The sequence below is a fragment of the Acinonyx jubatus genome, chromosome C1 (assembly GCF_027475565.1).
Source record: "Acinonyx jubatus isolate Ajub_Pintada_27869175 chromosome C1, VMU_Ajub_asm_v1.0, whole genome shotgun sequence".
Classification (NCBI taxonomy): Eukaryota; Metazoa; Chordata; class Mammalia; order Carnivora; family Felidae; genus Acinonyx; species Acinonyx jubatus.
The window spans coordinates 188,278,231-188,291,834 of record NC_069381.1 but is presented as its reverse complement, the minus strand read 5'-3'; the positions used below and the strand labels follow the sequence as shown (position 1 = coordinate 188,291,834).

Sequence of the window (13,604 nt, the reverse complement as noted above, 5' to 3'; positions counted from 1 at the left end):
GCTTCAGCTGCATAAGTGCTGGGTGAACATGTGACTGACTGTGTTTGGCCCGACAGCAATGGTATCGGTTGTGTCCACACCTTACCAAACCCTGAAGTAAGTCGCCAGTCTGATCCTCCTGGCTATGGCAAAGCCAAACACACCATCTGTCCAACACACACATCTCCTGGTTAGCATCTTGCCCTCCTACCAGAACAACCATCTGAAAGAATATTTAGTGCTGCAGGAGATGTAATCTCTCTGCATAGGTCATGCTTAAAACATGAGTCAGCCCCTCAGCTGGCCTCCCAAGGTCCGTCTATCTCTGCTAAGGTCCTCAAATTAACAGCCAGTTAAGGGAAACATTGACTTTGCATGAACTCAGCAGGGTATCTTCAAGGTTTACAATTGACCATTTTGTGGACATTTGGGGCTTTAGGTCTGGTCTTTGCAGGAGTCTTCTTAGAGCTGGGTTTTTGTTTGTGTGTTTTTTAGTGTGTCAGCTTTCATGAAGGCTTTTCAATTGAGGCAGTCTTGTTATCATTCTGCCCTTCATTATCAATCTGCACACTGCTGCAGAACTCAACCAATCAGGACTTTCAGAAAAAAAGGAATAACAGCTTCTCTTTACTGCTGTCTGTTCTATAAAGTCAGAGATACTTTCCTTCCTATTTTTCTTAAAGAAGCACCGCTATGCTTTCCTTTTCCAGTTGAAGTTATTCCTTGACTATTGGCTTTCTTTCAGCCAAGTTCTTCCTGGTCTTTAATTATCCATTGCAGTCTAAGCCTGAGAAGGTCCTGTGTCTATATTTGCAGTGGCTGTGCCCCAGCCGAGCCCCATCGACCTTTTTTTGAAGGCAACTCAAGGTAATGCCAATGCAGCTTCTGGATTCTTCGCTACCATTGGTCCCACCTACCGGGGAGGTCTTTTGAGTTCAGAGAGAGTTGCTTTTTAATTCAGAGTCACTATTAGTTCCCTGTCAAATATCAAGCCCATCATGGGCAAGTTCACTCATCAATTCTTTCCCATAATTTCTTTGCAACCATCTACTCCCCCACACTTAATCTTCTCGTGTACATGTTCCCCAGGGAACCATAGTTCTGGTCCTCTGCTCTCATGGAGTTTATAAATGGCCCAATCTGCATCAACACAGCCCCATGATACGTTAACAACTTTACCCCTGACATTTGATGGAATAGCTACCATTAATAAAATTTGAATATTTCAGAACACTGTATTCCTTACTCTGTCTTGAGCTTATTTTTGAATCCAGAGTAAAGGTTCTGTTTTCTCAATCCAATAAACATATAAATGCGAGGCTGCCAAAGCTCGGTCTTACCATAATCGTGTACTGGTACAAATAGGCATGGCCTGTTTTCTTCCTCCCTCCCTCTCTTCCTTCCTTCTTCCCTCTCTCCCTCCCTCCCTCCCTCCCTTCCTTCCTTCCTTCCTTCCTTCCTTCCTTCCTTCCTTCCTTCCTCCCTCCCTCCCTCCCTTCTTCCTTCCCTCCCTTCCTCCCTTCCTTCCTTTCTTCCTTCCTTCCCTCCCTCCTTCCCTTTCCTTCCTTCCCTCCCTCCTTCCCTTTCCTTCCTTTCTTTCCCTTCCCTTTCCTTGATTTTGCATAAGCTCCACACCCAATGCAGCACCTGAACCCACAACCCTGAGACCAAGAGTCTCATGCTCCACCAACTGAGCCAGCCAGGCTCTCCTGCATATTTTCATTATATCACTTCCATGATTTGAAGCTATTGAAATAAAGAAATACTGTAACCATACTTCATGAGGTCAACAAATGCATAGAAGAACACACATTTAGGGAGACCAGACACGTAATACTTAAGGATTCTGAAGCTAACATGGTACCCTCTTTTTCTAGTCTTCTTGTCCCATTCCTGACAATAATGGTGATAATAGTAATAATAACAACTATTGTTACTATTATTGGCACTCCTTAGTATTTACTTTTTTTGGTCCAATGAAATAGTTCCCACACTATCTAATGCTATGCTATCTGCTTGCTTTCTCTACTATGGTTGTTCACTGAGGTCGAATGGCTCAGTGACAAAAATAGCTGCCACTGGACACTCTCACTAAGGGACCGTAGAGCAGCCACATCCACCTAAATACTTGCTTCTTGGTTTACAATGTGATCGGTTCCCCTCATGGGGAAGCAGGGTCAGCAAGGACCCCAGAGGTTACACATACGTCGATGCCAAAAGATGCCTGAGCTGTCTAACCAAGACAATTCTGCGACGATGGCCACGTTTTACATCTGTGCTGTTCGGTATATCATGGCCACCAGGGCCCTGAAATGAGGAACTGAAATTTCAGCTGTATATAACTGTAATTAACTAAAGTGGAAATAGCTACTTGCAGCTCTAGACACGTGAGCTCACCATATCGTCTCAGAGTTTTTACCTTGTTCCTTAAAGACCTGATCATTCTCGACACTGGGTTGATGATCATCGCACTTGAGAATGTCTGTAGAAACTACTACAGCTCCCACTAGGGAAGACATTTTCTGTGTCGTAGCTACACAGAAAAGACAAAGTGGCTTCTCAGAGGACATCGGACCGGTTCCTCTACAACCACCAGGGGTCACTGGATTCGGGACAGGGTTCCCCAGGGGCTGGTGTGAGCACAGCCCAGGCTTCCAAGCCACAAGCAAAGATCTCAGAGAAGGAATTCTGAGTGGCTTGAAAGATCATCTTGAAAAACAAAAACAGTGGCATGAAACCAGTGGGTGTCTTGTCAGCCTTAAGCAACTATTACCACTGGCCAAAAGAACAGAACTAATTGCTGACTTAAAAGGAAAAGAAAAAAAAAAAGGCAAAACAAAACTTGAGAAAAGAACTAATTCAGAAAATATCTAAGGAATGTAAATAGTTTCCACAGACACTTCTAATCAAACAGGCTGCATGTGATATTTCAACATGGCTATTTCTTCTTCCTTTTCTCTCTCCTTGTCTATCCTAATGCCCCCTCTATACTTGATGGAGACACCTCCTTTCTTACACGCAATTACTTTTGTTTATCTACCCAATAAGCGGGTAAAACATTTGGCACACTTCTCCTAAAGAGCATCTCCTCTTTGTGGAGTGGTGAAGTGTGGGGGACACAGGGCTTTTGGGTTTGACTGGGAAGGTCCAGCATTTGCCCTGTCCCTGGTCAGCACAGCTGTTTCCTCTCTCCCAACTGCTCCCCTCGGGGCCCCATTTTTTTCTTTTTTTGAAGAAAGGACCACCCTGAACAGAAAGGGCTTTCTATCCTTCCCTGCTTAAAGCCCCATATCGAGTTTTGTAAGGAGAAGGAAAATAGGAAACACAGCAGACGACTTTTAAAATCATCAGAGGATAGAAAGAAGGGTTCTGAAAAGAATGTCACGGTTTTGTTTTCTGGAGACAGGTTACGAGTGCCACTTTTTCAAACTTCAGGGGTTCCTCTGGAGGAGGGAGATAATTATTTTCCTTCTCAATATCTTAAGGGAAAAACAACATTAGATCTAGCAGTTCCTTATGGCCCTAATTTTCTTTCTGTCCCCATCCATCCAGCCAACGGTTGGAATTCTGCCCGTGCTTTGCGAGCTTGCTCTGAAAAGCCCTCCCAAACTGCTGGGTGGAATGAATCAACTGGAATGAGGACAAGAACTAGAATTTCCAACCAGTAGCCAGGGCAGTGGAGGGGGCACTCAGGTGAGGGTGAGACCCGCAGCAGGGGGAGGCCAAGGTGAACGGGCAGAGGGACAGAAGGACAGAGGTCAAGGCCAGGCTCAAATGGAGAGTAACTGAAGCTCTCCCAGAAGTGGCACTTGCTAATTGGTGGCCTTGTGGCCTGGACAGGGCTGGCCTCAGACATGCTTACAGAAAGTCTGCTCAGAAGACGGCAAGGGAGGAGGCCAAATTTTTAGGGAGAATCTGAAGAGGGATGTTGAGTAAGAGCCAGTAAATCTCCCCATGCTGTGCCATTTACATCCGTTCTTTCAGAGCGCCTCTGCCCAGCTGCCCCCTTGTACACACCTCACACGATGTGCGTGCACACGCACGGCACTCATGCATACGAACCACAAATACACTCAAATGCAAACACACACACATTCGCATGCAAACACACGTGTATACATAGTCACAAACACCTATGCATAAATCGCGTGACATTTGCACACACACACACACAAAACCCACAAACACCCTGAGAGAGAAACACATGTGCAAACACATACATACCCACATCACCCACAAGTACACACTATGCGTGCATACACTCATGCATACCCCACAAACCTTTCTTATGTTGGGATGAAAAGTGGAGGTTGGGAAAAACAACCAATTAATTGGGCCAAGTCTCAAAGGAGAGGAAATGAAATGAAAAATCCAGGCTGGGTTATAAAAATAAGTATTTTTTTTTCCAGCGTGCAGGAGGCTCATTATACTAATTAAACATTATTGCAGTGAACGAGAGGGGGGGGTGATTAAGGCTGGGATGAGGGTGAGTACTCTCTCCCGTTGCCCGAGGCCGTGGTGATCTTCAGGTATTAATCTCTCCAAGCACTCAAATGCTGAAGAGACAAACACTTGAAATATGAAAATGTTTTTCTCCAGAGCAGACACTGTGACCCTCCAGGAAAGCAAGTGCAGGCTGTGTTGGGAGGCCGGCCCGCAGAGCTCTCCTGGCGTCTGTCCCACTGCTGTCCCCTGGGGGACAGGGGACGCGACCAGTCCTTGGGGTTGAGGGGCTGCAGAGCAGCTCTGGGGAGCCCTGTAGAAGGCGAGGCCCCTTCCTCCCTTTATTCTCTAGTCAGGCAACATTTGATGTACTAATTTCCAGAATTAACCCCTTTCCTCTTGAAAGCTTATGGGGCCCCGAGGTCCAGGCCAAGGGTGCAGAAAAAATGGAAACTGAACAAGCGGTGTGCGGGAGCCAACGTGTGCTGGCTTGCGAGAGCAGACTGTTACAATTTCCAGAATTTTGCAAGGCAGGTGGTAAACGCGGTCATTATTAAAGATTAAATTACATAAAGTTACCATTAAATAAATTATATTGAAAATGAAAGGCCATACATTCTCAAGACTCAACGCTTCCTAATGATTTTAATACCTTTTATCAGTATCAATGCTCCTGACGTCATTCATATCTATTCTAGCCGTCTGATGGTGAAAAACGATGTCGTGTAGTTACTGTGCTTCCCAGCCCCGCCCCTGATCATGTCCTGTTGGCAGCTCCACCACAGGAGGCGTCTTTACGTCCCCGAAAGCTGCACACATTACAAAGCAGGGTTTTTCTTTTTCCTCAGAGTTGGTGGTGAAACCCTGACCCGAACGCCACTGTAAAAGCACGCTGCGGTGCAGAGGGCAGACGACCCTTGATTCTATGGGCTTCTAGGAGGGCTACAGGCAAGCCCTCTCTGGCCACCGTGCCAAGAGGGGCTGCCAAAACCTGGCTCTGAAAGAGCGGCTGGACGACAGTTCAAGGACAGGTGTCAACACACTCCTGGAGGCTGAGCGCCAGGCCACTCTACTAGACCCCCTGGGCGTGGCAGCATTTCGGACCCTCAGCTTGGTTTGCTGCTGAAGCGATGACACCCTCGGAGAAGTATCAGCCAGGCTCGAGGCCAGGGTTTCCTAAGGAGGCATTTTAGGAACAACAGGCGGCTTGGTGTTGACAAGAGGCTCTGCCGTGTCAGCCGTGAGCGCTGGCTATGGAGACAGGGAGGCACTGACTCATCCCGTCTCCTAAAACCTCCCAACTGCTCTTTCTTTCTTCCTTTCCTTTCTTTTCTCTTGGCCTCTCTTGCTCCCTCTCAGCTTCCAGGCTGCACTGTAATCACAAGACGGGGCTAGAAACCGCCAGCCAGCTATGGTGTAGGGTGACGTTGCAAGCAAGGACTGTGGTGGCTTGTGGGCGCAGAGCAGAGGATTGCTCTGTGGTGGGGAGTTACGAAGCTTGCCGGGGAACCTGGGGCTGGGAGACGTGGAGCAGTCTCCCCTTACCTCCTTCACCGCTGAGTCTCTAGCCGGCTTACCTGGAAACGTCCGGTCTTGTGGGCTGGAGCTGCTGGCCCAGGTACTCCTGAGCCACTTGGCATGGTCGTACATCCAACCGCAGGGCTCCTCGGGGAAATCAAAGTTGCAGTTGAATCCTGAAGGGAGCTGCAGATCTTTGTCTGAAAGTGGGGGGAAAATAACCCAAAGAAGGCAAATGAAATGGGTTCGGACAACAGCCACAGTGGTGCCATTGAAAGGGCTGGCAAGGCCTAAGTGGAGGGCAGAGAAAGAAGCGGCTCCCTTTGCTTATTCATTTAACTCATCTTGGCGATCGTTGGCTTTCGGGTCAGCCTTTGGTCTCATCCTTCCCAGGCATGAAAGCCAAGTCTGCCAGTGGTTCCCAGAGTAAGCAATTATAAATGAGGCCACCAAATGGCTTCGGGCTCTAATCAGGCTCTTCTGTCCACCTCAGAGAGCAGACAAATGTGAAAATTGCTGTTCCCTAAGTGCCAATGAAGAATGTCTCCCCGGTGCCTCAGTGGAAGGCTGGTTTCTGCCAACCTGGCTCTCAGAAGTGACGGGGCAGCCCATTAACATCCAGAGAGGCTGAAATGCTGGGGAGGTGCTGGCCAGGGCGGAGAAAGTGGGCTCAGAAACAAGGAAGTCTTTCACCTCCTGTGATAGGTCTTTTGTTCCAGAACACAGGGTCAGCCCGGCATCCCCGTGGGGTGCCAAGGCCAGGTAGGTGATTTGGCATGTTAGGGCAGAACAAGGGGGCCAGACCAGCCGGCTGCCTAGCTCAGCACTGACCGGCAGAAAACATAATTCCGCACGGCACTGAGAGCCTGCAGGCCAAGATCCCAGGGCACTAGGGAATGCTCTCCTTGTGGACATGTCCAAAGTGGCCGCGCCGTGGCCTGTCCCGTCTGCTTCGTTGTTCACCTGTCTAAGCTCCCACTCAGCTCTAAAAACCCAGTGTAAGCTGGTGCCAGATGTGTGATTGAGCGGGGGCGGGTGTGGAGGTGGGGGAAAGAGGAAACAGGAATCCAAATGTGGAGGCTTGCTGGCCGTGGCCGTAGAGACAGCGGAAAAGTGCTGGCTGATGCTAGCAGCGGGGAGGAAGCAGGGTCTTTGGCCTTCTCACTTCCCTTCTCAGGGTTCCCAGAGAGGAATTTCCGCGGGGAAGGCCTCGAATGCAGGTTAGGAAGTCTAAAGGGAACAACAGATGGGTGGGAACAAATTGCTCACACCATGGGGGCGAGGAAGGCCCACCTCTGAGGGGAAGGGACTGCCACCAGGCTCCCATTGGGCCGCCCCTTCCCAAGACACAATACTACACGTTTGCCTGCCCTCAGCCAAAGTCAGCTTGACTTGAGAGGAAACACATGGAGTCTATTACAGAAGCATCAACCTGTGGCTTGGAAAAGTCAGCCCTTAGCCCTTGCCCCCCTTCTCCCAACAATTTCTGAATTTCTATTTTTCCGTTAAAAAATATGGAGTAATTCAATATACCATAATTCCTCTCTAATGTTTACACGCATACTGTAGCTCAGGAACCAAATTCCGCAAAAAGACCTTTTGCAAAAAAAAAAAAAAAAAAAAAAGAAAAAGAAAAGAAAGAAAAGGGGGGAACCATCAAAGAAAGCTAAAATGAAACAAACCACTATCAACGGGAAAATTATACGAAACTGCTGAAAGTCTGCGGCAGAACTCTGACATTTCCCTTTGGATTGCCACTTGGATAGAGCCCCGTCCTCCTGCCCTCCACCAAAGCTAACTCTGCTGATCCCATGCTGTATATTAACTCCCTGTGCATTCCACTGTGAGCTCTCCGACTATCTGAAACACGCCTCAGAAGATTCTCCGAGTCTCTTTCTCCTCTTCACACGACAAAAACAAGTTCATTAAAATGTCAGAATCCTGTATTCAACTAACCCTGACCAAGAGCGTCCCCGCGCCCACACGATATACAAAAGCACATTCCTAAAAGCATATGCGTTAAATTATCATTTTTCAGTCACACAACTTCAGCATTTATTTTTGGCTTCCCGCCCGTTCTGCTTTGCAGTCACTGTTTGGAGCCGTCCACTCCATCAGTGCGACCGCTCACACCACAGTGGCCGGCGTGATGGGCTCGGCAGGTTGTGCCATCCACCTACTGGGTGGGGGCTACATTGTGTGTCTCTGCCACTCCCCAAGTCCCTCCACTGGTCTTCCCTCATCTCATTTAATGAAGGTTTAATAGTGATCAGTAATGTACTGTAAATGGAGGCTGGCAAGCATTACATTCTAGCCAGAAACGCCAGGTGTTCCGAAATTTGTGGTTTGTTGGGAATGTCCTCACACTCGGTAAGGTGATGTTCTTTTGGGCTCTGCCAATTAGTGTTTTTATGTCACTCGGATGTGTTTACAAGATGAGAAAGGAGGTGACGCAGGGTGCCCAGGTGAAGACGCTGATCCGGAACCAGGAGGCCCTGTGATCTGAAGGAAGGGTTGAGGTGCCTTTGCCCATTCCTGCCTCTGTCACTGACCTGGGCTCACCCCATGGAGGATGGGATGTGCCATTTGATGGAGCCACGGGTATTACGCTCTCTCAATCGGCAGTGTGCAAAGACACAGCGAAATTCGGTCGAGGAGTGGTTAACTGCTGTGTTAACCTGACCGTCGTGCTCCACGGACCGAGTTAGCCAGACGACTGTCAGATCTTCACCTGACTGGACGGTGGAGTCACAGCTCAGTAGCAAAAGGCCAAGGATTCTAAGGCCAAGTAAGGGCTGGAAAGGGAGCCTTCTCAAAGCAGGGGTGGGGAGTCCTCCCTGGATGGGCTCTTACGTCAGCTGATGACCCCTGGGTTCCCACTTATAGGCTGCACCGCTTGTTCCAATATCTGAGTGTTTCCGGAGCAATTGTAAATGGCCTCTGACCTCACACTGAAAGGGCGGGCCTACGCCAGCCGACTCCATCTTGTTCTGGGTCCTTCACCTTGACCACACCTCCTCCCCTTGAGTAACCCCCCCCTCACCTGCCTAACAGGACTCGACCCTTCCCCAGGACCCTTCCCCAGCCAATCGGCTGAGGCCATAGCCATTACCTCACCAACTGCCCCCAGGCCCCGATAAAACCTTTGTCCTTTTGAAACTCGCTCTCTCTCCCCGGTATCTCACCGCTGCGTCGGTGCAGGTAGGGGATTGGGCTCGAGCTAGCTCGAATAAAGGCTCTTTGCTTTTGCATCGGACTCGGCTCCCTGGTGGTCTTTGGGGATCACGAATTCTGGGCATAACAACACACCTCCCTGACCTCTGACCATGGGACACCCAGGTCCCTGCCCCAGCCACAGACCAGCGGCCTCTGACTGTTAGCACCTTGCCATCCCGGATGAACCATGACTCTGACCCCAATTCTCACCGTCCTCAAAGCTGCAGTTCTCCCCACACTCCGTGACCTCTTCATCGATGGGATATGGGGTGGTGGTCTCTTCACTCTTCACAGTGGGTCCCAGTGTCTCTACTGTGGGCTTCGAGTCTGCGTAACGGCCAAGAAAGGGGAATGAACACTGTGTATGGCAGTCTGCATTGAAACCCAGCAGGAGGAAGATGCCCCAAACTACGTTTCCTTTTCATGTATTTATTTTTATTTTTTGAGAGAGAGAGAGAGAGAGAGTGCGTGCGCATATGAACACGCTGGGGCAGGGCAGAGGGAGAGAAAGAGAAAGAGGGAGGGAGGGAGAGAGAGAGATAACCTGAAGCAGGCTCCATGCCCAGCGAGGAGGCCAATGTGGGGCTCCATCTCAAGACCCTGGGATCATGACCTCAGCCAAAATCAAAAGTCAAATGCCTAACCAACTGAGCCACCCAGGTGCCCCTAAGTGTGGGCTTATAGGAGGAAGAAAGGATAACTACTAACGGTGGACACACACACACACACACACACACACCGCTCCGGAGTCACCTCTGTGCGCTATCAACAAGTTAGGAGCATTGTCTGAGTTGAGCGAGAATGGTCCCAAGCTGCAGAAACAGCCACGACAGAGGCATGGACACAAATCCGTGCTCTTTACTCCATAGCAGAGCTCCTGGAGCCGGCATGAGAGGCCACGTGGGGCCATGGTGGACGTGGGTGAAGCGGACCCCGAGGCAGGCTAACCCGTGCTCTGGGTGCTCTGTCTACGACAGAAGCGTGGGTGATACGCACGTGCACGAAATGAACGGTGTCCCCCTAAATGAACGGTGTCCCTCTAAAAACAGTTTTGAGAAAATCCCGGTGTTTCACGAAATGAGCTTCCTGTGCACTGCCCCTCGGTGGCTCCTGATGTGCCTTCCCGCCCGACTCACCCCTGCTTTTACGTGGAAGGGATGTTCTCTTTTCAATCTTCTCTGACTCACACAGAACTTTTATGGAACCCAAGCTAACTGACCGATGCGGCCCACCTATAACAAGGTAATCAGAAGCACAATAGCAAAGCCAAGAGCCAAGCCAGACAGCTGGGGAGGTGTAACTCCAGACATTGTTGTTCGTGTTTGCACGAAACTGAATGGAAAGGAATATGGACTCAAAGGGACTCATGCTCCACTTGGTGGAAGTAATTAGGCCTGTGCCTCTAGGTCAGGTCAGGGTGTGGCAAATTCAAATGCTTACTGAACGCAAACGGCTACTGTAAGCAAGACAGCTGACTGGGGGCCAGGAGAGTAGAGTGGGGGATAGAAGGTGGCAGAGGGGATCTCGCACGCCCAGTTTAAGGGCGGCCACCAGGACCGGCTCCAGCACCCTGAAGGCCTGAAGGGACGTGGCCCAATGCGGCCAGATCTTGCAAAAAAAATTTTTTTCCCACGCGAAGCCAAAAATCCCCATGGGAGATCTCTAGACCTGTCAGTGTTGGCAACTTGTCCAAAGTATTATAATAAGGAGCATGCAGCAGAGCTTGGCCGGGCCAAACCTGGCTGCAGGCAGTCAGTTCTGACCTGGGCTCTAGGTGATTCATTCACCCTTCCATTCACTTGTCTGTTTGCTCGGGCCAGTCATTCACTCAGCAACTTACTTACGAAAAGAACAAAGCAATGAGTCAGGCCCTGGGTGGGGCCAGGAGGGGTTCTGGTAAGTGGCGCTCAAGTCTGTGTGTTGCGGGTGGGGTCTTCATCCCAGAGCTGCCCTCCAACGTGACTCTCCGAATAAGCTCGTGCATTGTTCTTCCCATTTCTATACATGTTCCTTTGCACTATTGTACGTGATTAGGCACCTTTGTCAGGCACACTTCAGGATACCATTTAATAAAGCCAGGAGCTGAAGGAAATCGCTAAATACACTGAATAGCTTTTTCACGGTCGACTTCCCACCTTTCTGCTATTAAATACTATGCACATAACCTTTCATACTTCCCTTTGCCGTATCTGCCTCTTGCTCACAGTAAATAGCAAATAACCTCGAAGCGTCCTAATTTGTAAGCTCAGATTTGTCACTGTGTCACAAAATCTCAAACTCGATTGTAAAGCAAACTATGGGCAGCAAAGCAAGAAGTAATCATTTGAAACACAAACAAACTAACAGGTGAACCCGCCCTGTCACATTATTTAGCTGCAGTGACTCAGGCCAGCCCTATTATTTTTCCTGCTATCCTTTCAGGGTAGGAATGAAGTGAACCAGGGATGAGTCGCTGAAGGAATGGGAAATTGAACAGCAAAAAAGCCACATGGCCTAGGAGAATAGTTTCTGGGGGATGTTAGGAAGCTGGTTGGCACGGATAATGTCAAATCCAGGGGCACGGGGGGGGGGGGGTGGCTGATGAGGCGAGAGGGCAGGGCGTGTGAAGGAAAGTGAGAAGGCGGGGCCGTGTCTGCTGTGCTTTGCTGGGAGCTCAGAGGTAACTGCCCATCAAACTGCAATGCTCCCCTGCAATTGAAACCAGATGTCAGAGACTTCAAAGGGAAGGAGGCTGGGTGGAGGGTAAGAAGCCCCAACTCTGATGTCCCAAGGAATGGCCAGGCAGGACTTTGAAATGAGAAACCTGTTGCTGACCATCACCAGGGTAATTTGGGCCAGGTTGGGGTAGGGGGGCAATAAGAGGAAAAGGACATTAGCAACTGTCCTGCCAGTCATAAAGCAGGGCCAGCCTGGGAGAGGCAGGGCACGGAAGGCCAGAGCATAGGAGGGAAGCAGGAGTAAGCCTCCAGCTACCTAAGCGACCTCTGGCAAGTAGCTTCCTTTCTCTGGGACTCAGTTTCCCCATCTGTGAGAGAGAGGTTGGCCTAGATCTGTGATTTTTGTTTTTTGATTTAAAGTGTGTGCCACACTCATTAGCAGGTTGTGGAATCCATGTGTCGGGTCACGACCAGCATTTTTTGAACGTGACCTGTAATATTTCAGAGTACGCTCACATGGGGAAAGTGAGCACTGATCTGGGAACCTCTCGTTCCATTGTATTTACTCATTATAACAGGTTTGTTAGGTGCCAGGTAGCAGTCTAAGCAGCTTACACCCATTATTTTACTGAATCCTCATTACAACCCTGGAGGGTAGATATACTCTCATCATCCCTGTTTTTCAGCTGAGATAACCAAGATGCTGAGAGGCTAAGTAACTCGTCTGAAGTCATGCAGCCAGCGATCGGCAGAGACAGGGCTTGTACTTGGCAATCTGTGCTCAGGGCCCAGGCACTTAACAATACACTATAGCCCACATGCACACACTGTGTGAGTGTGTGCCTGCAAGTCAAGTGGATGGTGATACAAATTTTCAGCCGTCGATCATGGTCGAAAATGTTTAAAAGCCCCTGGCCTACAAGCTCCTGGCTCCCCTGCAGCTCTAACCGTTTGATTTCGAAAAGGCCGTAAATGAAGCCAGCTTGTACCCCTGTTGGACGGCAGTTTTCAGCACCTGCAAGCAGACAGCTGACGTGCAGGCTGCAGCGAATTGGCCTTTTCCCTACGTGACGGGGAATAAAGTGTCTTCCTACTAAAACGTGTTCACTGGGGCTGCCTTCAATCGAAAGGTGAGAGAGGCTAATTTGGGCCTGATTTCCAGCCTGTGTGCCTCAATGGGGCTCCTCCTCTGTGCCATCGTGGCCAGCCCACGGGCAGCACTTTGCTCCCTGGGAGCCAGAAGCACTTCTCCGACATGTCCTTATTAATCCTTCCTGCTACCCTGCTGGGTGAGCTGGCGACAGGTACGGCACAGACAGGAAAATGGAGATACCTGGGGCTCTGGTGGAGAGAGGGAGGGTGGCTCGGCCTGTGTGCTGCTCCTGCTGGCACTGGGTTCACGTGGCCCCCCTGAGCTCCTTCTGGAGGGCAGTGAGCCAGCTCCTGGTGAGATCTGCTGCCAGCTTTGCTACAGGAGGTGCCCGGAGGGAAGGTGGGGCCTGACTCAGAAGAAAGGGGTGCTTTCCAGAAACAAGAAGCGTGGGCATGCTCGGTGGGCCTTACCCACATTAAGGAGAATTAGAGGACTCCCCTGCCCCCGCCACCACCAGCCTGGGCCACTGAGGAGGGGGTGGGCGGGAATGAACAAGACTCCTTCTCCACACCGGGAAGAAGTCCTATTCCCGTCAGCTTCCCTGCAACAGGGTCCCTTCTGAGCAAATAAATGCCTTTTACAGATGTGGCTTCAAAATGAAAATGAAGTCTCTTAGCCACTGACATCTGGAGGCCAGA

General features: G+C 49.9%; 1 protein-coding gene across 5 annotated transcripts in view; it reads right to left on the bottom strand.

Moving 5' to 3' along the window:
- Nucleotides 1-13,604, bottom strand: part of NRP2 (neuropilin 2) — a 115,974-nt gene that overhangs the window by 39,583 nt on the left and 62,787 nt on the right. For all 5 annotated transcript variants that reach the window (XM_027052759.2, XM_015074142.3, XM_053215673.1 and 2 more), the window contains exons 11-12: nucleotides 9,367-9,483; nucleotides 6,000-6,140 (exon numbers count right to left, since the gene is read on the bottom strand). In XM_027052759.2, coding sequence (XP_026908560.1) covers nucleotides 6,000-6,140; nucleotides 9,367-9,483 — 258 coding nt within the window. The remainder of the gene's footprint in view (nucleotides 1-5,999; nucleotides 6,141-9,366; nucleotides 9,484-13,604) is intronic.